Here is a 23902-nt window from a genome sequence, read left to right as displayed (position 1 = left end):
CATGACAGGCTGTGGCAGTATCTTGTTTCTTCAGATTTGGAAAATATCAAGTTCTGATCCAGCACTTGGAACATGCCATTCAGTGGATCTAAAACAAAGGTTTCCACCCTCTCCTACTGCAATGACTGACATATCAATCCACCTCTCACTTCGGCAGCCAACCTTTCCATGAAGTTCTGTTACTTTGAGCTACTCACTTTCACTCTATGTGTTGATACATGCGATCCTAAACGCATCTCAAAACTGAGCTCCAGAGTCACATGGAGTCTAATTATTTTCTGATGTGTCAAATGATTCTTTGGCTCCCTAAAGCTTCCAAGAGCTCACAAGGGCCTTCATCTCTCCTCCCCCTGGAAAGGGATCCCATATGATAAATGTACTCTCTTTCTGCTGTGAAGCCTGAAGATATGTGCATTGTTGGCATCTCATGACAGGAAGCAGAACAGCTTCTGAAGTCATCACAGGATGTTCGGGAGGGGGGGGGTAGGGGGTCCTTTCTGGTTCGTTGCTTACTTATTTATTTATTTATTTATTTATTTATTTCCAGCTCTGCACTGACTGGCTCCACCCCAGTGTGCTATCAATTCGACTTCAACCATGCAAGACTATAATCCACAGGACTAGGACTATAATCTCTCCTGCACTTCCCTCCAGGTGTTAAAAGTTGTTCTACATCTTTTCAAACCACTAAATCTGTTGCAAGTTTGTTCTCTCCTTTGTGAATATCTCCATTATATTTCTGTTTGTGGTGCAATTGATTCTGTATTTTAGGACCGAGTAAATCGCTGTGGGTTTTGGTTGCCAAAGCATCTTCCATTTCCTTTGCAACATCATAACTAGAAAGAGCGATTGGAGATTGAAGACCCTCGCCAGGACTTTTTTTGTGTGTGTGTGTGGTGTATTTTGTGTGGCAAATAAATGGAAGGATGTACTAAATGAAAGGTCATTGATTACAAATGAAAGGCCTAAATGGTCTCGTTGTAAAGCTGTAAAAGTCAAAGGTCTGAAAAGTTGTAAAGGTCACATCATGGTCTGAAAAAGGTCTAAATGGCTCTTAAAAGGTTGAAGGAAGGGGTATATAAAGGGTGTAATTTAAGGTCTAAATGATCAGAATTGTCAAAAGGAGTCTAAATGGTCTTAAGACATCTAAAAAGGGTTAAAAGGTCAAAGGGGTCTAAAGGGTATTAAAACGTTTGAAAGATGTGAAGGTCGAATGGTTGAAAAGGGTAAAAAGCGGTTTATGGGTCTTAGGGGTTATAAAGGTAAATAACTATACAGGATATTTAGGGTTCTAAAATGTCTAACAGAGTCTCAGGGTTCTGAGGGGTGTAACAGGGTCTATCAGGTCTTAGATGTCCACAGAGTCTACAGGAGGTTAGGCGTCCATAGGGTCTTTGGGGTTTTAGGGGTCTAACCCCTTACTACCATCTTAACTCTCCTCTTTACTCTCAGGCTGCTGCGTCTGGTCCTATCACTTTCTACTCTGTTGAATAATTCATCTGCACTTATTTTATCTTTACCTTTCATGGTCTTAAACATCTCCATCATATCTCCTCGTAACCTCCTCCTTTCTAGTGTATAAAGCCCCGTCTCCTTCAGCCGCTCCTCATAGCTGAGTCTAGTTAGGCCTAGAATCCATCGAGTATCCCAACGCTGAACCCTCTCTATGGCATCCATGTCCTTCCTGAGTTGTGGTGACCAAAATTGCACACAATATTCTAGATGTGGCCCTTACTAAATTCCTGTACAATGTTAACACCACCTCTTTTGATTTACAAATGATCCCTCTCCAAACACAACCCAAAACCCTATTTGCTTTACCTGTAGCTGCCTGGCACTGTGCTGCCTGCTTACCTCCAGTCTCGATTACCACCCCCAGATCCTTCTCCTGTGTGACACACTCCAAAACTACCCCTTGCATCCTGTAATCTCTATTTTCATTGTTCTTTCCCATCCCCAACACCTTACACTTGCTCAGGTTAAATTCCATCTGCTAATCTTTTGCCCAATCTATGCAAGTATCAATACTTTCGGGATTATTCCTGAATCTGATCCCCTGAATCTGATCACCACCCCTTCTGCTATCCACCTCACCTCCAAGCTTTGTGTTATCTGCAAATTTGGAAAGCTTACTCTTCATCCTACTATCCAAATCGTTTATGTAAATAATGAATAGAAAATAATGCACCTACTCACGTTCCGTTTGGACAAACAAATGGACCGAAATACAAGACCCTCTCCTCTGGCGAGGGTAACTAGAAACCATCTGAAAATGCAAAGCCCATCTTCTTTGTATTCTGATTTATTCTTCTTCTTCCATATGCCAAACAGTACCTTTGACCTTTTGACGAAATTCTTGTCATCTTCTCCATATTCTCATAATAAAGCTTTGTTTAAAATTTGACAACAAAAGCCCAAATGATAATTTAAATTTCAGGTCAATTGGATGAAAGTTGACAATTTTCTGTGACCCTGACCTTTGACCTTTTGACCAAATTATTGATTTGTCTTCTCCATATTGTCATTATGAAGCGATGTTGAATATTTGATGGCAAGAGCTCAAATAGTAAAAAAAAAAAAAAAGGATACGACCCAAACAGACACACGCAGACACACAAATAATTGCAAAACCCCATCTCCCGCTGAGCAGAGGACGAGATAACAATTGCCAATTATGTGTGTCGTTGGTTGTTATCTCCATATGCAAGTTTCAGAAGGTGGAATGGAGGTGTGTGCGCGTGCGTGTGCGTGCGTGCGTGCGTGCGTGCTCCAAATAAAAAAAAAAACTCCAAATTATTAAAATGCTTCCTTGGTTCTTTTTCTCATCTAACTCAATAATTATCTCATTATTTATGTTGGGCTTTCTTCTTATCCCAAAAATACATTGGTCAGTTTATAAAGTACTTTATTTTTTTTTCCTGGGCCCCACTTTGGATCCAATTCCTGATGAAGCGTGTGTTCAGACTCCAGAGGTTTGACCAATTATGTGTATGATATACCATTGTCGACTTTCCTCGTGCATACAATGAAGCACTCAAAGGTGTCTCCTTAATTGCTATATTTTGTTAACAGCACCCAAACACATCTTTATTTGGATATTGGTACAGGGATGCATGCTTGTCTCCTGCATAAGCTGATGTTCAGAGGCATGTTGAATAGTTTATCCAAGCTGTATGTTTGCATCCATAACGCAGGCTCGATGAGCCCAATGGCCGTCTCCTGTGTTGCATTTCCTTGTAAGAGCACTCGTATTTCTCAACTCTGATTATAACCCAAATATAACCTTCCCATTTTAACACAAACCTTACTTTTACAACAGGTAAGCTTCATTTCTGCCCCAGAACTTTGCCACGATTTGTTGGTTCGACTTTGGCTGTAGGATCGAACACGATACTCCCACTACCTTGTTTGTTTGCATTTTTTTTCCTCCCAGCCCTTTGGTGGTGTCGATGAGTGAGGCGCAGCAACCTGCCCAACTCCCCATTCAGCAAGGGAAAGTGGACAGGTTGGCTGGAATTCCTGTGTGCCTGCGATCTTACACTTGCAGTGTTCTCCTGCATCCACTACCACTCCTTTCCTTCCAATTTTTTTTTTTGTTGTTATTGCTGATTTATATTATTTTTCTGCAATTATTTCAACTTGGGAATGTTGGTGGCATTTCCTTTTTTTTGGTAGCATTTTAAATGCCTTCCTAAGTCATTTTATCATTTTAAATGCCTTCCTAAGTCAAGCGCAAAGTGTAAAAGTATGATTTGGACCAGACTAGGTTGGGCAGGCAGATTATCTCCTCTCTGAATGGTATTGGTGAGCCAGCTGGGTTTTTTTTTACAGACAGCCCAATAAGCTTTTTTGTTGGAATAAAAACCCAAGTTGTCATTATGAGGTAGTGCAGCCATTGATTGTATGGCAATTGTTCTCCCCCTGAAGAAGGCTAGATAAATAGTTTATTTTTTTCCACTAGTATGGAAGTTGAGACTGAATGGTAGAGGAAGTGGAGGTACAATGCAGGACAACATCTCGATGGCTAACATTTGCAAAAGAGGAATGATTAGATGATTCGATGATAACATCCACCCGTAATGTTGTGGAGTTTCCCCTCCTCCATCCCCCCCCCCTCAATCCCCACTCCCACACTGGCAACTGGCAAATTGCTTAGCTGTTCTCCACGTGCTTACTGAGTAGTATTAGGCCAAGGTTTTGATAGGAAGGATTTCCCCCACTGCAGAGCAATCTGCTTACTTGACTTGAACCTGAACGTGTGGTTTTATCCCTGCATGGTGTGCCACACCGTGTGGATGCTTCGAGCCGCAGCTTGTCTTCATTTCTCGTGACCTTGATATGCCAGATTCCAGGTTACAGAACAGAAAATTCAGCCACGGGATTTCAACTGGGATTCGGAGGACGAGGAGAGGCTCGGGGAACCGGATGTGGAGAAGGACGATCTGGCGGCGAGACGTGGCTGGCAAGGAAACCGAACGCCAGCTGTCCCACACAATCGTTTTCTTCCAGCTCGCAGTGATTCGCGAGACGTACTCAGATGGGAGAATATGGTTCAGTCTGCCCAGCGTCTACGAGATCAGGCCATGTTGCAGATTGGACACAGGTTCGGTCAGGCTGGTCTTGAGCAAAGCTAAAAAGCCTCGCGTCGATTTTCATCGCATCCTTGTCGTCGACATTTACTTAAAATCATGATTGGTCTTTTTCTTCGGTGCATTTTTCTTTTGTTTTCGTTTTCATAATTCTTATTTCCCCCATTTTATTATATATCTTCACCACCACATTTTTTTTTCTCTTTATTCACTCCTTCCCTGCATCTTTCCATTTATTTAATTTCTCCTTCCCATTGATTTTATTCATTTATTTTATGTTTCTCTCTCTTTTTCTCTCTTTTTCTCTGTCACTCTCCCCATTCTTTGATATTCCAGGTTCATCCTCTGACAAACACCAGCATTCAAAATCTCATTCTTCTCATTCTTAACCTCATCATAAATTAATGGTTATTAATTTTGCTACTTTATACTTTTAAGTTTCCTGATTTTTTTTTTTTTCCCCTCCTATTTTCTGTTTCAATCGGCTCTGTTTTTAATTTACTCTTTAGTTCGTTCATTACTCCTGCCTGCTAATGTGTATCCCTTTGCATTGCCAAGTGGTGGTTATATGAGCACAAAACATCAGCCTCTCCAACACCAGACAGGTCAAAGAAAAGGAGACATCAGTATCACCTGGAGAACAAGGTCCTTCTTTGTTCATTGGCGCTTACAGAGGTCGGAAGCATGACCCGGCTGTTCTCCCTGATACAGACCGAGATGACTTGGCAAGGCGCCGTGTGGGTCAGAGTTTACCAGGTCGTCCACAGCAAGTACAAGCAGCCTTATGTGGACCAGTCTCCACAAGCGATTTGCACACCTGGCAGCGTCTTCAGATTGTCTGTGAAGGGGACAGGTAGACATCAACTCTGTTTGTCGTTCATGCCACTGTTTCACTGCCTGCTGTTCTGTCCATTCCTTACATTTTAGAGTGGGTCCATCACTATATACAATGTTGATCAATTCCACAATTTGCTTTATCTCTGGAAAAATGCTTTACAATGCAGTCCAACTATGAAGCCTGATATTCATTAAGCAAAGTTAGTGTCCCATCAACCACCAGCATGATAAGAAAGGCAACTCGATGATTCGATGGTTGGTGGGATTTATGAACCTGCAGATCAAATCGCAGTGATAATGTTGGGTGCTTACACATGCATCCCAAAATAATTTGTGCTTCTTCACACATTTAGAATATCCTTACAAAACATTCTGAGCAACACGGGACCTTCGAAATGATGTATGAACGCAAACGATGCCTTTCGTGCATGGGCTATGTGTTTTCAGTGACTTGCTTCCACGAGCGGGAGCACTTTTATCCTGCCATTGCTTGTGCGAAGTCTGTAAGTGAAATAGTCTTTTTTAGATCCTCATGGAGGATCTCTAAGTCTTACTCACGTTGTTGTTCTTCATCTTCTTCTTGTGGACTTTTCTTGTGGACAGTCTGATTGGACACAATTGACTGTAATTTCTGTAAAAATGATGAAGTTTGAGTAATTTTTAGATCCTCGTGGAGGATCTCAAAGTCTTACTCACGTTGTTGTTCTTGTGGACTGTTTTGTTTCACAGCCGACAGTTTTCATCGAAACTTCCTGAAACTTGGCGTATATATGTAAAAATACCCTGCGCAGACAGTAACCATATCCGATTTTGAAAATTCCTCCTAGAAAAAAAGTTATGACGTCAAAATATCTCCACTAATGGGAATCGCCTAAAAAATTATCTCCGAAACTCGGCAAGCTTTTTGAATTCTGTTTGCGGGAATCGAACAGGGCATTAGCAGAGATGAATTACCGCACATATGATACGTCACTGTGACGTCATATCAATTTCTATGACGTCATTCCTATTTTTTGACATTTTTTGTTTCACAACCCAGAGTTTTCATCGGATATTCGTGAAACTTGCCATGTATATGCAGAAAGCCAACGCGCAGGCAGTAACCATCTCAGATTTTGGAAATTCTTCCGAGAAAAAAAGTTGACGTCATAATATCGCCGCTAATGGAAATCGCCTATACCAGTATCTCCGAAACTAGGCAAGCTGTTTGAATTTTGTTTGCGGGAATCAAGCCGGGCATTAGCACAGATAATTTATCGCAAACCTGATACATCACAATGACGTCATATTCGTTTTTTTATGACGTCATCATTAAGAGGACGAGGATCTTAGCTCATTTGAGCTTGTTAACATAATTTTTGGCATTTAAACAAAAGAGTGCTGGCAATTTCAAAATGGTTAACCAGAATTTTTTTGTTCTGGATGCAAATCAGACTCACGGAAATAAAGAAAATAGAAGAAGTATCCATGGATTTAAGATGTCGAGCACCTAAAATTTCCTGTGAATGCAAGCGGCAACAGACAGGCACACACAGATACGTGCGCAATCACAAGTGTGTGCTCACGGACAGACGGATGCTTCTCCTTTTAGCATTAGATACAAAAATCTAGCATAATTTCTCTTGGTGGCCCCGGAACCAAACAAAAATATATTTATAGCAGCTCTTGCAGCTCCCACAGCTCTCTCTCTCTCTCTCCCCTCTACCCCAACATGATTGAAAATAAGTACCACAATTTAAAAAGTTGATTTTAAACTTAATCTTTGCTTTCAAAAGCCCCAGATATGACCTTCCCAATGATGTTAAGAAGCACCCAAACAAGATATAGTGTCTCGCTCCCACATAAATAATAGCTGGCACAATCTTTGTATATTTTCACATTGTGATGTTCTCTGTTGAAGAATTGGCAGCCATTACTTTGTTAGTAATGATGCACAGAATAGTCTGAAATTGCAGACGTCCTTGAAATTCAAGCCATGCCATGCCATGTCCAAGCATGCCATACTCACAGGAGGCACTGCCATTGGTTTGAAGTTCACTCACAAGCAGCGACCATCGACTGTTTAGGTAGCACGTGCCCATCCACAGTTATTGGATCTTGCTTCGGTCCATGTCATTGGGAGTTTTTGCAGTAAAAAGCTTTTTAGAAGCTTTGTGAGTCATTTTCGTTTACAATCCTTATCTAACATGCACGGATCTGCGTTAGTCCCGTACTATGGAGATTTACATACGTGCTGGGTCACTACGCAAGTGCCTGGTCCCTAAGTAGGGATCGAGGGAAGAAAATGTGGATGGGAGGTTACTATAAATTGTGCTTGTATTTAGGAAATGAAGAATGATGAAGCTGTTTGATATATTTGTCTTGTAGTCCTAAGTACAACGATGGAGCAAAGAGGTATTGAACCTTTCAGACTCTCCCTTCAACCAGTCTTGTGCTCTACTGTAGTGTCCTGGTATATCTCAAAGTTAAGGTTTTCAAGCCCTTTTATAGTAACCAATGGAACAAATATTTGCTGAGATATTACCCCATTTTTTTTGTTGTGCAGCATGACACTCAATCCAAGTGCATTATTTGCCGTGTGTCGAGGTGGACATAATGCTGTAGCTCGTACAGTATAAATATAAAGTTTAAACACGTAGTTCTTTTTTGGTTAACTCGTAGGAGCCTGAATGAAGCAGATAGAACTTAATTTCAGGCAGAAAACATGACCATAACTTCAGGCAGAAAACAGAAAACATGAACCTTTTCATACCCATGCCAAGCCTTTTGGCAATTTACTCTTTTTTCTTAATGCAACAGAATAATCCAATATTGTCTCCTCTTTCTGGCATCTGACAAGGGAGAAAGTTCAGAGTTCGGATGCTGTGAGCACGACAGAGCTGGCTCCCACACCTCCCCGACCTGCTTCGGCCAGTGCACTTCAGCCTTCTTCACCCTTCGGGGTTCTTGCCCGACCTCAGTACGTGATTCTGGGTGGAATGACGGAGGGAGATCTTCTTCGATGGCAAAAGTTACGGATTGCTGGGGATGATAAAGAAGAAGATGAAGAAGATGTAGGAAGGAAAGAGGATCATGTGGTGGTTGCAGGAGATGCACCACCTTTGGCCAGGCAAGCCTTTCAAGACCCTAAGCATGTTGTTTGCGGTGACTCTAACCTGAGCATGTTCTGGTTGACTGCAATGGAAACATCTCTTGTACATATAATCATTGCTGGAAAATACATACATTTATTGGAAGCATAATTCCTTGTGCAGCTCTCATGATCAGCAATTGGCAAACTAAGAAGCACATTATTGGAGCAACAACAACGAAAAAGGCTTATTTGGAATATTTCTTTGGAATCCAACCTGAAGCTTTGATCTACAATTCTTCTTCTATTTCTTGGACCGAGTTTGATCTTAAGAAATACTTTTCACATTTGAGTCCCAGCAGTCGCAGCAAATTTTCTCTGTCAATCATGGGTGTTAGTCGTGAATTATATATTTATATTTTCTCAAATTCCCCCCCCCCTCCCCCAACTGTAATTATTTTGTTGTACTAATGTGGATGTGGCATTGGTGGGCTCCAAAAATAACATGACTTCAAATAAGGAAATCTATATCGTTGACATAATTCAACAAAATCTTAGATAATGTACAAAAACAGAAACTTTTGATTTGATTTGTCTTTTATCAAAAGGAAATTTCTTGTTGGAGAAAATTTTTTTTTCAAACTTAAAAACAAACTAGCATAACCCGCGCTCTGCGCGACATGTTGGGGTGGGTGTGTTTGAGAAAGGAACTGATGCAGAGTATCAGTAGTAATTTTACTTTAATGCAGTAAGTGGAATACGATTTCACTGTTTCAGAACCATTTTATTTACTTTTTTTTTGTACCATCCACCTCATATGGTCTTTGAGATAATGTAAGCCGAATATCACGTTACTCGAGCGCAGAACAAAGTCGAAGATAGCGCGACACGAAACCACAAACTCGGAAATAATATACAAGATGAACAACTTGATGCAAAAATGTTTCCAGAGTCACTATTGCCATGGAATAAAACAAAATCTTCATTGTGTTGATGCAAACACACAAGTAATTGGAACTGCCGCTTATAACTAACAGTTACTCCGGGAACCAAACGATGCCCGTTCCTATGATGACGCCATCCCACGCCACCCCTTCGAATGATCAAGCCATCATATGACGTCATTTATTTCAAACTATATTTCTCATGACTAATCAATCCCAAGAACTACCACTTCTAACTGCTAGCAGTGATTTCTGCGATCAAACTGCGATCCACGAGGAATAAAGTTTTACAAGTATGACGACATAGTTCACACAGTTTGGCAGTCATCGAAGGAAAACATTTTAAAATATTTTTCTCTGGAACCACTTCACTGATCGATGTGAAACATCAAATATATCATCCACTACCCATGGAGAAAAATGCTTTCAAAACACACATCATATGTCACATGGTTTGGCAGCCATATTGGATTGAATCGTTGATAAGGCCATGATGTCATCATTAACAAATGTTCCCCATGCGGAGTTCCTGACCTGTGCCAAGTTTCAATTTTTTTTTCGTTGAGCAGTCTCGAAGAGATGTCCAAAATTTTCTTTTTTTTCAATATGGTTGCCATAGCACATCACCGATGACATCATTATCATAAAAAAAAATTCTCCATTGGTTGGCGTTCCTATGATGAATTTTGTGTCAATCGCTCAAGTGGTTGCTGAGAAAACGAATTTTAAAAGCAAATGAAGTTGAAAAAGTCAGGGATGGGGGGAGAGAAAGAAAAAGAATAAACTGTACAAAAACAATAGGGTACCCTCGGTACCCTAACAAGAAAGTTCATAGAACACCTTACCCCATGGTGATTTGAAGTATATAATTAAATTGAAACTAGAAGGGCACTCGGTGGAGTGCATACCTCTACCAAGGTGATCAGATTACATTTTGTATCCCACTGATAGGCTGGATCTGCATCCAGACCTCAATCAAAATCAGATCAACTTGTTTTTGTCACGCACCTAGCCTGTCCACCAAGTTTTGTCTGAATCCGTCCATAACTTTTTGAGATATCCTGCTCACAGACAAAGACGGGTGAAAACATAACCTCCATCCACGTGCGGGGGTGGAGATAATAAGATGAGCCTCAACTCTCTTGTTGTGGTGGTGTTCCTCAAGTCGCGTGGCGGTGGTGTTCCTCAAGTCGCGTTACAGTGGTGTTCCTCAAGTCGCGTTACAGTGGTGTTCCTCAAGTCGCGTTACAGTGGTGTTCCTCAAGTCGCGTCACAGTGGTGTTCCTCAAGTCGCGTTGCGGTGGTGTCCTCAAGTCGCGTTGCGGTGGTGTTCCTCAAGTCGCGTTGCGGTGGTGTTCCTCAAGTCGCGTTGCGGTGGTGTTCCTCAAGTCGCGTTGCGGTGGTGTTCCTCAAGTCGCGTTGCGGTGGTGTTCCTCAAGTCGCGGTGCGGTGGTGTTCCTCAAGTCGCGTGGCGGTGGTGTTCCTCAAGTCGCGTTGCGGTGGTGTCCTCAAGTCGCGTTGCGGTGGTGTTCCTCAAGTCGCGTTGCGGTGGTGTTCCTCAAGTCGCGTTGCGGTGGTGTTCCTCAAGTCGCGTTGCGGTGGTGTTCCTCAAGTCGCGTTGCGGTGGTGTTCCTCAAGTCGCGTTGCGGTGGTGTTCCTCAAGTCGCGTTGCGGTGGTGTTCCTCAAGTCGCGTTGCGGTGGTGTTCCTCAAGTCGCGTTGCGGTGGTGTTCCTCAAGTCGCGTGGCGGTGGTGTTCCTCAAGTCGCGTTGCGGTGGTGTCCTCAAGTCGCGTTGCGGTGGTGTTCCTCAAGTCGCGTTGCGGTGGTGTTCCTCAAGTCGCGTTGCGGTGGTGTTCCTCAAGTCGCGTTGCGGTGGTGTTCCTCAAGTCGCGTTGCGGTGGTGTTCCTCAAGTCGCGTTGCGGTGGTGTTCCTCAAGTCGCGTTGCGGTGGTGTTCCTCAAGTCGCGTTGCGGTGGTGTTCCTCAAGTCGCGTTGCGGTGGTGTTCCTCAAGTCGCGTTGCGGTGGTGTTCCTCAAGTCGCGTTGCGGTGGTGTTCCTCAAGTCGCGTTGCGGTGGTGTTCCTCAAGTCGTGTTGCGGTGGTGTTCCTCAAGTCGCGTTGCGGTGGTGTTCCTCAAGTCGCGTTGCGGTGGTGTTCCTCAAGTCGCGTTGCGGTGGTATTCCTCAACTCTCGCGTTGCGGTGGTATTCCTCAACTCTCGCGTTGCGGTGGTATTCCTCAACTCTCGCGTTGCGGTGGTATTCCTCAACTCTCGCGTTGCGGTGGTTTTCCTCAACTCCCACGCTGTGGTGGTATTCCTCAACTCTCGCGTTGCGGTGGTATTCCTCAACTCTCGCGTTGCGGTGATATTCCTCATCTCTCACATTGTGGTGATATTCCTCATCTCTCACATTGTGGTGATATTCCTCATCTCTCACATTGTGGTGATATTCCTCATCTCTCGCATTGTGGGTGTATTGGCATATTTTCCACACTTTCCAAGTGCAGGTTGGCAAGAGAATTTTGGCAGGAGTTTTTCATTGACTTAGGATGCCAGTGATAACTCGCTGACTTTTCACAAAAGAGACCGTGGAATCTTTTACGTCCTCCGACAACCCGTACTGGCAGACAGGACATCATGTTTACCTGAGGAAAGGCACGCACATTGATGGAATCACTGCATCAGGCACGTGGGAAGGGGGGTGCTGAGGGCACTGCAGCACCCCCTAGCTGCGGGCAGGAGGAGCACATACCTCCTGCCTGCAAAAAAAAGTCTTTATATTAAATATATATATATATATATATTAAAACGATATAATAAATAATTTTGCTTTGGGGAAGAAAATATAAGTTTAAAAAATGTGTTTGTTCGTTTTTAGTGATCGCAGACATGGAGATCTTGCTACAGGGTTGGGGTTCACGACGACTCTAACACTATCACTAAAATAGACAGCACCTCAGCACTTCCACTCAAAATACCTTCCTGCGCACCTGCTCTGCATGTAAAACACCGGGATTGCAGTTTATAGCTGGGTCAGGATTTGAACCCATGCTTGACAGCTCAAACACGAATGTACATACTTCTGGGCTCTCCTGCCAGCCCAAAACTTGGCGCATGGGAAGAAAGACAAAACAATTCAAATCAAAGTAAGGGCAACAAGGAGTTTGCAAAAATTCAAATACCACCTCTCCAGACCCCATCTCACACCTACAAGGAGCTGAGATGAAAAAATATAATGGATTTCTGGTGTGGGAAGATTATACGAGTAATCCCACATGCAATGACAGCTGGCTTCTCCACATCTGGTGTTGAATAATAAATATTTGGACTTTATAATGCGCTGTTGGAAGCAATTGGCCTTTGCCCCACTTAGATGATGAAACGGTGATTATATCCAGAAAGACATTGAATAGATGTCATTCGGATATCACACTTGATAACACTTCCCTTTACAAGCCTGACCGATCTCCAGGGTAAATAGCCATGGCTGCTGCTGTACAGGATGTGTTATGAGGAAGAGTCAAAAACGTTTCGCTCTTAAAATGTTTCCCCTTCCAATCTCTCTCCCCCCCCCACCCTTGAACTGACCTTGGCACAGATATTTTCTTGTTTTCAGCCAGTGTTGTACAATATTCCCAGCCATGGGTGGATTTCTTGATGCACTGGAGTTTATTATCCTTCTGGCTCTGGAACGTTTCAAAGGGGAAACTTTTTGATTCGTCCACATGCAGTTTCCTTTGTGATGTCAAATGGTACAAATAATTAATCGGGCTACATATTCATTCCCTGAAATGGAGGGCTGCCATCGTAGATTGCTGATTGTTCCTGTTATAGCCAACTCGTAATATTAGCCATTTGGTAGCACTTGAAATTCTGCCTCAAGATAAAAATAAACATTTTATTTTCCAAAAAACAGGACACCAAGATTAAACACTTGATGTGTTCCTCTGGCAACCATAATGATGGAAAAATAAAATAATTTAAAATTTCAAAAATGTTTAAATAATTGAAAATTGAAAGAAAGAAAAAAAGAGGAAATTAAATCATTGAAAATTGGAAAAGATGAAATATTTTAAAATTGAAAAAAATGGAAAATTGTTTCATTAAATATTTGGAAAAAATTAAGTAATGATTAAAAAAAAAATCAATAACGGAAACAGTCTTCAAAAAGCGGGACACCACAACTAAACACTTAATGCCTCCCTCGAGTTACCATAATTTGAGTTAACGGGCCATCTATGTACTATGTATGCACAAATAGTAAAACTTTTTGCACTTCCCTTACAATACGTTCCTACACTCTTCACCCCCCGACCCTTCCATTACCCCCAGAATATTCTACCTTCCCATTTTTTTAAATTTCAATATTGTCCTTTTTCTTTTCTTATCTCAATTTGCACTCCTCCCCCTTTCCTCTCCTACCTTCCCTCTATTTTCCACACATGTAACATGTACATGACACCTAATCTCTGGGACCTAAGTGTATCTGAGTAAAGAAAGTGCTTTTGAGCATCTTGTACTCAAGTTTACCACTGCTCATGTGAAGGTATGAAGGAATGTGGGATTTATCGGTATCGACGCTCATTAGTTTTCTCGGATTACCACCTTAGAATTGCACCCTCGACATCATTCGTTTTATGGTATGTTCTGAAATAAAAAATAAAAAATGACCATTTTTACAGCCATTTTTCCCTGCTGTGCAGGGGTTTGGCTTTTTCTTGAGGCAATGTTTTATGGCCGGATGCCCTTCCTGACGCCAACCCTGGTCGCCTCTTACGACACACAGGGATATGGTACACCTATTCTAACCGGGGCATACACCGGGACCAGTACACTGGCACTCATTTCGCCGACCTCGGAAGGATGACAGGCTGAGTCAACCCCCTGGTGTATCAATTCAGTGGCCCAACGGGGCTTGAACTCAGGATCCTGGGATCCCAAGCCTCCACCCTAACCACTAAGCCAACACCAGGCTTACATGTTCTGAAATAACTCTAATATAAACGAATATGGACAGGGTGTCATTGCACAGGTAATTTTCGACCTTTCATTCCGTCTGGCTCAGGATTTCAGTCTCTCTCTCTCTCTCTCTCTCTCTCTCTCTCTCTCTCTCTCTCTCTCTCTGTCTCTCTGTCTCTCTGTCTCTCTGTCTCTCTGTCTCTCTGTCTCTCTGTCTCTCTGTCTCTCTGTCTCTCTGTCTCTCTGTCTCTCTGTCCCTCTGCCCCTCTGTCTCTCTGTCTCTCTGTCTCTCTGTCTCTCTGTCTCTGTCTCTGTCTCTGTGTCTCTGTCTCTCTCTCTTCTGCCTCTCTCTCTCTCTTCTGTCTCTCTCTCTCTTCTGTCTCTCTCTCTCTTCTGTCTCTCTCTCTCTTCTGTCTCTCTCTCTCTCTCTCTCTCTCTCTCTCTCTCTCTCTCTCTCTCTCTCTCTCTCTCTCTCTCTCTCTCTCTCTCTCTCTCTCTCTCTCTCTCTCTCTCTCTCTCTCTCTCTCTCTGTGTACGGCTTCCTTCTAACCCCAATTGCTTTCCTTCTTTGTGATTGCTGTGGTGCTAAACCAGTGCTTGCTGTGTTTGTAATTTTTTCAGTACTTCAGCTGTTTATCCTCTGTTCTTCCACTATTTCCTCTTATCCCCACCCATCCAAAAAAATGTCTTTGGCTTGCTCTTCTTCACCAAGCGCAGCAATGCTGAGCAGACCTCACATCATGGTATTCCATCCATGAAAGCAGTATGCACAGAATCGCAGACAAATGACATGGTGACGCGTCGCCTGATGAGGCCATACGTCGTTTCGACCAAACAGAGTCAACCGTTCCTCCCGTCGCACTGTGCCGAAGAAGATCAGCAAAGGTGGCAGGCCATTTCGGCAGCGTTGCGCCGTCGGGAACAGGAACATGAAGAGAAGCGGGAGGCAGCAAAGGGGAATGATGGAGATATGTGAGTCGGATGTGGATATTAAAATATGTAGGCCTCGGAGGTATCTACGACTCTTGGAAAGGAATAAGGAATGTTTCTTTTGTCGTCTATCCCCCCCCCCCCTCAATGAAATAATGTGACCTTGTTTGCATTTGTCATATACTTGGATCTTCAGTCATTGCATATGTTGCGACTGTTGCTGATCGGGAAGGTGATCGGACCATGGTTGTTCCATGAAAGTTAACGTAATGTAGTTTCCAGTTTTATGCTTCTGTTTTTTTTTTTCTTTTTCTTTTTCTTTTTGATTTCTTTATTAAAACTGAACTTTCAACACAAAAAAGCTTTTCTCCCATTTCCTTTTTCCAATCGTCCGGTACAGAGAGAAACTGCTTTCAAAGAATGCAGAGAAAAAGTAAGTAAAGTATTAGTTGAACTACCGAAGTACATTTGGGACACAACTGCCAAGTCGTGTGGTCGCTGAGTTTTGGAAGGCGTGTTAATGGCTGAGAAAGCCGGAACACATCTGTTCAAAGTGGAAGTAATAAAATGGTGGGATGATACTGCTTTTCATTTCTGCCAGACTTCAATACTTGTTCATAAGTGTGTGGTCGAGAAAGGTCATCAATGGCCTTTGGTGTTTGCGACTTGCAGTTTCCTGTTCCAAATACCTTGAAACTCTTGCAGTGTCTTGTGAGTGGTTAATCCACCGATTGTGTTAATTATATGCAGGTACTGTAAGAGTCGTTGATCTTTGCTGCCATTTATTTATTTGTTTATTTATTTCCTCATATCCTTACTTTTCTAATTTCTTTCTGTTTACTACTATTTTGGGTGGTAGGCTCATCGTAATGCTGCATGCAAATTCTCCCAAACCATCCTTATTCCTTTCTTTTCTGCATGAGCCATCAATTTTGATTTCATTGTGCTTGTTATTGTTCGTTTGTTTCTTGTGTTTGTTTTGTTTTTAGCATTGGATATTTTGTTTAGATTTGTTTGACCTTAACTGTCTTTCTGTTTTCTTGTGATCCTCTTATCTCCACAAACCCCATTCATCAGCTAACTGCCATTCCTCGCCCCTCCCCGTTGTTTCCTCTCTTATATCCGTTTCTGTCTAGGAGTACAAGTTTGATCAGTCTTGAGAGTGAACCGGGTCATCTGCCTGGTCTCTCCACATATCGCCGGCGTGAAAGTGCCTCGGCAGCCGAGGTGGAATCCTGGCAAGAGGTGATTGGTACATGAGTTTACACCATATCTACTACAAACACAAAGTATAACCCACAATGGGCCTGTCGGCCTCATGCACGGTGTATGTCGTTACACAGTCAGTCACATACAAAATTGGCTGCGGAAGATGAGGCCACACAATTGAAAATGTTCACTCTGTAATTTTCTGTACTTGATGTACACTTTAGCCTTGTCTTGGAAGTATTTTTGTCCATTTCATTATGGGGAGTTTGAGCAACATTGGTTAATTACATTGTGGGAATTTCTCCTTATTCATTCAAGTTGTTGCTTTTACTCTTTGTTTCTCTCTTTCTTTATCAATCTGTCTCAGAGAAGTGAATTATTGCAGAAAATTTTCTGTAAAGCTCACTTGGCTGTGCCTGGATTGGTTTGAGAGTAGTGGAGTAAGCAGCTGAAACCCAAATCCTATCCAGGTTCCTCCTGATGACTCCATCTTTGCTCTTTACTTATTTGGGTTCCTTCTGATCAGGGCCGGATTTATGTGTTGCGGGGCCCTGGGCCCGAGAAGTATGCAGGGCCCTCTCAGGGCTGCAGCCATTTTTACTTCATATATGCTTAGAAAAGTATTCATATATAAATGCACCAACCTCGGCTGGGCAAAAGAAAAAAAAAACCACGGTTTATGTGCAAAAACATGTATTTCAGAAACTACTAGGAACAAAAGTTTATATACAAGAAACACCACGATGGATGAAAACAGCGGAACAGAGAAAATAATCGCAAAACCAAAACGTGATGGTATCATCTCAAATCCCAATGTAGAAAGTTTTTTTTGTTGTTGTTTTTGCAGATATGATGCATTATTGCACACTTTGGGGTAATTGCTACAATATATTTGCGAGATGTTAAAAACCTACAGAATCTTTTAGCTTCTTCCTGGCTTTGATTCGCGCAAAGTCCTCGATTGTTTCGCGTGGTGCTTACTCTCCTGAATAGTTCGTGTTCAGCACTCGGTATGGCCAGCGATGCCAAACGATCTTGGCCGATCGTACTACGCAGATAGTTCTTGATCCTTTTCAATTTTGAGAATGATCGTTCTCCCGTACAGTTCGTGACAAACATTGACAGGTATACCCGCAAAGCTATCTCCACGTTGGCGAATGCTGCCACCATATCGTAGTTGTGGATTGTGGAAAACATAGTAGTTTCAGACAATTTTTCCGAGTCTTTTGTCTGCATCGTCTTGAGAAATGCCTGGAAATGTACAATTTCCGAAACCAGAGAAGGTTCCAGGTCGTTTGGGTAACTCTTGACCAGGTCTGCAGCAGAGTCGCGGAGCTTATCCATCTGCATGGTCGTTATTTCTGAAAAGAATGAGAAACGATGACGGAGTGTTCCATCGGCCTTGAGGCGATCTCCGAGTGACGTTGTTAGCTGATCAATGATGGGTATGTAGGATGTGGTCCTGAATCTCTCTCTCTGGGCGGTAACTGGGTGTCATCGGCGCTGTCTACTTCATCATGATGTCGCTTCCTCCTTTGAACACGTCACCGATAGTCTTCGTACTCGATGTTGACCACATTTAGCAATATGTTCAAAGTCGTTGAACCGTTCCCGTAGGTCCTGTACGAACTCTGTCAGTGATTCGAGTAGTTTCACTGCCGTGTTCAAATTGAGCCCCGGCTTCTGTAACTGCTGACTTGTCGCGTTGAACCTCTTTAGAATTTCCTGCCATGTTACTAGCAGAATCACCGTCTCAAGTTTTTCCAATTCCTTCAGAATAGCAGATGCCTCATTTCTGGCCTCTGCGTTTAGATGTTCATCCATTGCAAGATCGTCAAGTACCGTGATATTTTGCTGGAATCTATTGGCCAGTGCTTCCACAGCATCTGCACGGGCCGACCACCGTGTATCTGACAAGCACTTGACGACTGGCATGTGTTTCAGTGCATCGCGAATTTGGCGCCAACGATAGGTTGACTTCACGAGATAAACATACAGCCGTTGAACGATAACAAACAGAGTCACAGCAGCTGTGCAGCACTGAGCAGCACACATCCCGACGAGGTTGAGAGAATGAGCCATGCAAGGAACAAACTCGGCGAATTCGCAACGACTTTTTAGGTGCGCCTGAATGCCGCGGTATTTTTCAGACATGTTTCTGGCGTTGTCTTGATTGACCGCGACAGTCAGAGATCGGAATTTTGTTCGTTTGGAGAAAATCAAGAACTACGTCTGCGATCTCCTTTCCGGTATGATTCAGTAAGGGTACGAATGTCAAGAAACGCTCTACTGGCCCCTCTGGCAACACGTAGCGGATGGTTAGACATAGCTGGTCAGTGTGCGACACGTCTGGAGTGGAGTCCACCGATGTGGAGTAATATTTGGCCCTCCGAACTTCTGCTACAATGGCACTCAGAACTTTTCTACCCAACACATTGATTAGTTCGTTACATACTGTCGATGAGAGGTAGTTTACGTTACCGCTCCCTTTGTTGGCATGTTTATGGAGATGTGCCACAAGGAAAGTGTCGTACTTTCTCAGAAGCTCCATCACTCCCAGGTAATTTCCGTTATGTACTGAACCGATCACCTCGTCGTCACCTGGGATGGGCAGACCACATTCACAAAGAAACATGAGGACATCCACACACCGTCGTAGCACTTCGTGCCAGTAGTGCTGTTCTGACTCGGACTGACGAACTAGTCCAGCGTTAACGCGGCCTTGCAATGATTTTATGCTGGCCAGGCTAGACATTGCCTGTTTTTGCTGATCTGAATTACTGTGTCCTTCTATCGACTCCCAAGCGTGTTTCCAATCTTGGAACCCGGATGTAAACCGACTTTTAGTGTCTGACATGGGTGACATCAGACAGCAAATAAAACAGAACAGACGGCCGGTCTCTTCAGAATAGCACAGCCAACTGAGATCGATTTCTTCTCCAGATAACGTGTGTTTTCTACTGAACAAATTTTTTGTACAATGACGAGTTTTATTTCCATCACGGACAGCGGAGTTCTTGTAGTCACTGTCTACATTACGACATTGTGCACTACCCTTCTCGATCCAGTAGTTTCGGAACTTCTCTGGTAGCTGGTCTGGCCAAAGGCCAATGTCTTTTTCATAATCTTCAGCCATTTCGCTGTCTACTTCTGAACCACATTCTGAAGCAGAATCGTTTGAGTTTGTATCACCGCGAGCATCAGCAGCACTGAAACAAGGATCAGGGCCAACAGCAGATAATGCTGACGTAGTCGTAGCTATGTTTCCCTTCGCGTTGTTATCCTGTTCATTGTATAACCCGACTGTGGCTGTTGTACTCTTAAGCCAACTTGTAATTTTGGGTAGCTTGTTCCGTTCGCTTTCGGCTGCTATGCTTTCCTTCCGCTTGGCCACACCAGACTGGTATTTTCTTCCTCGATCACGTTCACGTTCCGCCATGGCTCAACCAGGTCCACACAAAGGCAGTTCCTACAATAGAAAGCAATATTTCAGCAGTTGACACCTAACACACCTTAATAATAATAATAATAATAATAATAATAATAATAATAATCGAGATATATTAACGTGGATTGATAAGAAGCCGAGGGCTTGTCGAGTATCTCTCCACGGCTCAGATTATTATTGCGAGGTGTGTCTCTCTGGTGGAGGAAACCGGAGAACCCGGAGGAAACCACCGTGTCTCGGCCATGCCACATGATTTACATATGTCACCGGAAGGATTCGAACCACTCCGCCGAATCCACATTGAGGTGACCAGCCAACAACCTTTACCACTCTGCCACCGAGACACACCTTATAAATATAATAAAATATTATCCGGTGTGTAAACTTGAATTACACAATTATAGTATAACCACCCCAGCAGTACGCCTCTGCAGTACATAGCAAACATAGATTCAGGGCGGGCGTGTAATTTTGCAAAAATGAAATCGAGACGGCCATAGCTTGTTGGGATTGGGAAAACCCTCACTTTTTTTCGTGTGACCTATTTCTGTGGTAGACCTTAAGATTGCGCTCTTATGATCAGTGGAAAGGAAAAAAAGTAAGTTCAAAGATGTAAATTAAATGATAAACATAACCAAACAGATGCCAAATTAACAGGGATATTGAGTACTTGTTTCGTGATTCACTGACCATTTACACAAACGAACTCGATTTTTTTCACAAACAAAACAAAAGGGGGAAAATAGCAGAATTTCTTGTAATCTTTGCGTTTGCGCGGGGCCCCTGGGAGGCGCGGGGCCCCGGGCCGTGGCCCTGTAAGCCCTGCCCTAAATCTGGCCCTGCTTCTGATGACTCAAATGCAGTACTTGGTCTTCTGTTTGATTATGTATTGGTATCATTTTGATGATGATAACAAATCACCCTGAGGACAATCGGAGTCGACCACAGTTGGTGGACTTGTGAGACATGTATTCCAGATCATGTGGAACAGGCAGATTGCCCTCACCGATATATATATATATATATATATATATATATATATATATATATATATATATATATATATATATATATATATATATATATATATATATGTATGTGACATGGTAATTACCCTGTTTTACAAAAGCGTAACATACAAATCCTTTTTTCTGCTGCCTTCAGGTCAAGTTAGGTATGGGAGCATGTGCTGGATCAGTGCATCGCTGCAGCCACTTTCCACCGGTACTCCAGGGGCCTCCGTCTGGCCATCCCCCAGGCAGATGCCTGGCCCATCCCCATCTCTTTGAGATGCCAATCAACCTGCTGCAACCATGAGGCACTTGGTTGGCCCATTGGCCTCCTCCACTCATGAGGCATCCTCGCTCTGAGAATCTGGTGAGCAGGATCAGCATCAGGAAAACGAGACACGTGTCCCTACAGCCACAGCTGACGCTCCCGGACGACGCAAGTAACAAATCTCATTTGAGTCTCTCAGAAACCGCTCATTGGACACAAAGTCTGACCAGCAATAGCCAAGTATTCTTCGAAGATTACCTGGTACCAAAGGAATTAATTATCCATCCCAGATCCCTGGTCAGAGTCCAAGTCTCACATCCGTCCATAGAGAAAGACTGGAAGCACCAAGGACCTGAAGACTTGGACTTTTGTCGTCCTGCACAGGTACCGACAGTGCCACACCCCATGATCCAGTGAATTGATGACTCCTCAGGCCCGACCCAGACATATATTGACCTCTGGCTCACAGCCAGCAGACATGAATATCACTGCAAAGGTAAGAGAATGTCTCCGTGACCTCAACATCCTCGCCACAAATAGGTACAGACAAGATAGCAGCGTCCAATAGGTCAATGAAAGCCTGGATCTTAGTTTTGACTCAGGAATATGTAATCCCAGTGGCAACGACTCGTCATTCAGCACCTAGAGGGCCCCCAAAAGTATATCTGGAGTCTCCGCAAAGATGACTGCATCATCTGCGAAATCAAGGTCAGAGATCCTGACATTCCCAAATGATGCACCGCAGCTTGATCTCTCCAACATACTCCCAATAATCCAGTCCATACAAAGCACTGAAAAGTGTGGGGGCCAGTACACACCCCTGACAAACTCCAGTAACAACTGGAAATAAGTTGGAGATGGTACCACCACATCTCACAGCACTCTCAGTACCAGAATAGAGTTTAGACATCAGATCGATCAGTTTTGGTGGCACCCCACAAAGACAAGAATCCTCATGAGACCATCCCGATTCACTGAATTGAATGCTTTGCAGACATCAATATCGACTGCAAGCAGCCCCTGCTGAAACTCTTCTCTGTGTTCAGTGAGGACCTGAAGAGCAAGGATAAAGTCAATCGATGACGTCTTTAGTGTAAAGCCTGACTGCTCTGGACGGTGTTGCTCAAGCAGATGGTGGCGAACCCTATCAATAATTATCCGAGCATAGACCTTGCCCGGCACTGAGAGCAGCATCACCCTTCGGTGGTTGTTGTAGTCCTGGCGATCACGCTTCCCTTTCCAGAGAGGGACAACAAGGCCTCTCTTCCAGTCAGTTGTGATGATGCCTGTGTTCCAGGCAGAGCACATAATTGCATGCAAGGACATGAGTATGACATTTCCACCAGCCTTGGGAAGTTTAGCATGGGTGCCACAGATCCCAGGAGTTTTATCTCATTTCAACTGATTCACCGCAGCCTGTGTTTCCACAAACGAAAGCGGATCACAGTTAATTGGAGGTTCAGCAGTCGGGATTGTAATACACCTGACATCCAACTCGACAGCTGGTGGATCAGCCTGGTACAGCTGCTTAAAGTAACTGGCTCAGTGGGCCTTCACTTTTGACTCCTTTGTCAAGGGCCCACCACCCTCCGCTCTAACTGCTGCACACAGAGGGATGTGCTTGGAGGAACGCAATGCAAAAACTCCCCTACAAGCAGCACAAGAATCACTTGACCACAGGTGATGCTCTCCCCTATCACTGATTCCTCACACATAGGCCTCCTTGTCCACCCTGAGCGCACATACAGTTTTGCACCTCAGCTTCCTGAACAACTCAGCTCTGCTGCTGAGCCTGGCTCTGTGACTCTGGTCAATGGTATCCAGTGTGTCTTGGGAGACAAAATTCTTCTTCGCCCTCCAGTGAGTTCCAAAACATCCACTGGCAACATCAACACCAGTGGTCTTGAAGGTACTCCACAACTCTTCAGGATTCCCCAAAGCACCCAGACCCCCCAAATACCCACTCAGCCTGTTCGCAAACTCCTCAGCTACCCTCTCATCGTTTAGCTTGCCAACATCCAGCCTCGGTTGGGATGGTACCGTTCTCCCGAATTTAAGCTGCAATTTCAGAGTTGCTACAACAGGTCTGTGGTCAGTATTGTGGAACTGAGCACTCCGGTAGACCCTGCAGTTCTGGATCATCCTCAAGTGACCATCAAGGAGCACATGGTCAATCCCCTTTGCCACACCACCAGCGTTTGAATACCCAGTCCGGCGATGAGCCTGTGAATGCTGAAACCATGAACCATTCCCCCAAAGTCCACGACTTCTTTCAAAGTCAAGGAACTTGGTGCTATTCTGGTTCACAGTTCCAAACCCATGGGGACCAACACATGTCTCATAACCATCCCTATCAGTTACAGTCGATGCAATGAAATCCACCGAGACTAGAAGAGCATCTCGCTTGAGGCACTAATCAACCACAAACTCACTTGAGTGTGGCATAGAATGCGTCCTTCATGGTGAGATCACTCACCTCAGTCAGAGCATAAACAGAGACCAGGGAAATGACACCCAAGGAGTGACGAATCCTTCGTCTTACAACACCGTTTTTGACCAGTGTTTCCTCATTTATCATTTGAGTCAGCTTATTGGACACAGCTACAGCAACTCCTTGAGCATGGTAACCATCAGAGCGA

General features: G+C 43.6%; 1 protein-coding gene across 3 annotated transcripts in view; it reads left to right on the top strand.

Moving 5' to 3' along the window:
- Positions 1-23902, top strand: part of LOC147018681 (LIM domain only protein 7-like) — a 158282-nt gene that overhangs the window by 76580 nt on the left and 57800 nt on the right. For all 3 annotated transcript variants that reach the window (XM_085898602.1, XM_085898604.1, XM_085898603.1), the window contains exons 9-15: positions 3434-3505; positions 4346-4603; positions 5191-5442; positions 8266-8535; positions 15116-15370; positions 15729-15761; positions 16465-16573. In XM_085898602.1, coding sequence (XP_085754728.1) covers positions 3434-3505; positions 4346-4603; positions 5191-5442; positions 8266-8535; positions 15116-15370; positions 15729-15761; positions 16465-16573 — 1249 coding nt within the window. The remainder of the gene's footprint in view (positions 1-3433; positions 3506-4345; positions 4604-5190; positions 5443-8265; positions 8536-15115; positions 15371-15728; positions 15762-16464; positions 16574-23902) is intronic.

Source organism: Eptatretus burgeri, chromosome 10, assembly GCF_056783735.1.
Source record: "Eptatretus burgeri isolate ZD-2024b chromosome 10, Ebu_testis_v1, whole genome shotgun sequence".
Taxonomy (NCBI): Eukaryota; Metazoa; Chordata; class Myxini; order Myxiniformes; family Myxinidae; genus Eptatretus; species Eptatretus burgeri.
The sequence above is the reverse complement of the archived record's forward strand: the minus strand, read 5'-3'. Positions and strand labels throughout refer to the sequence as shown.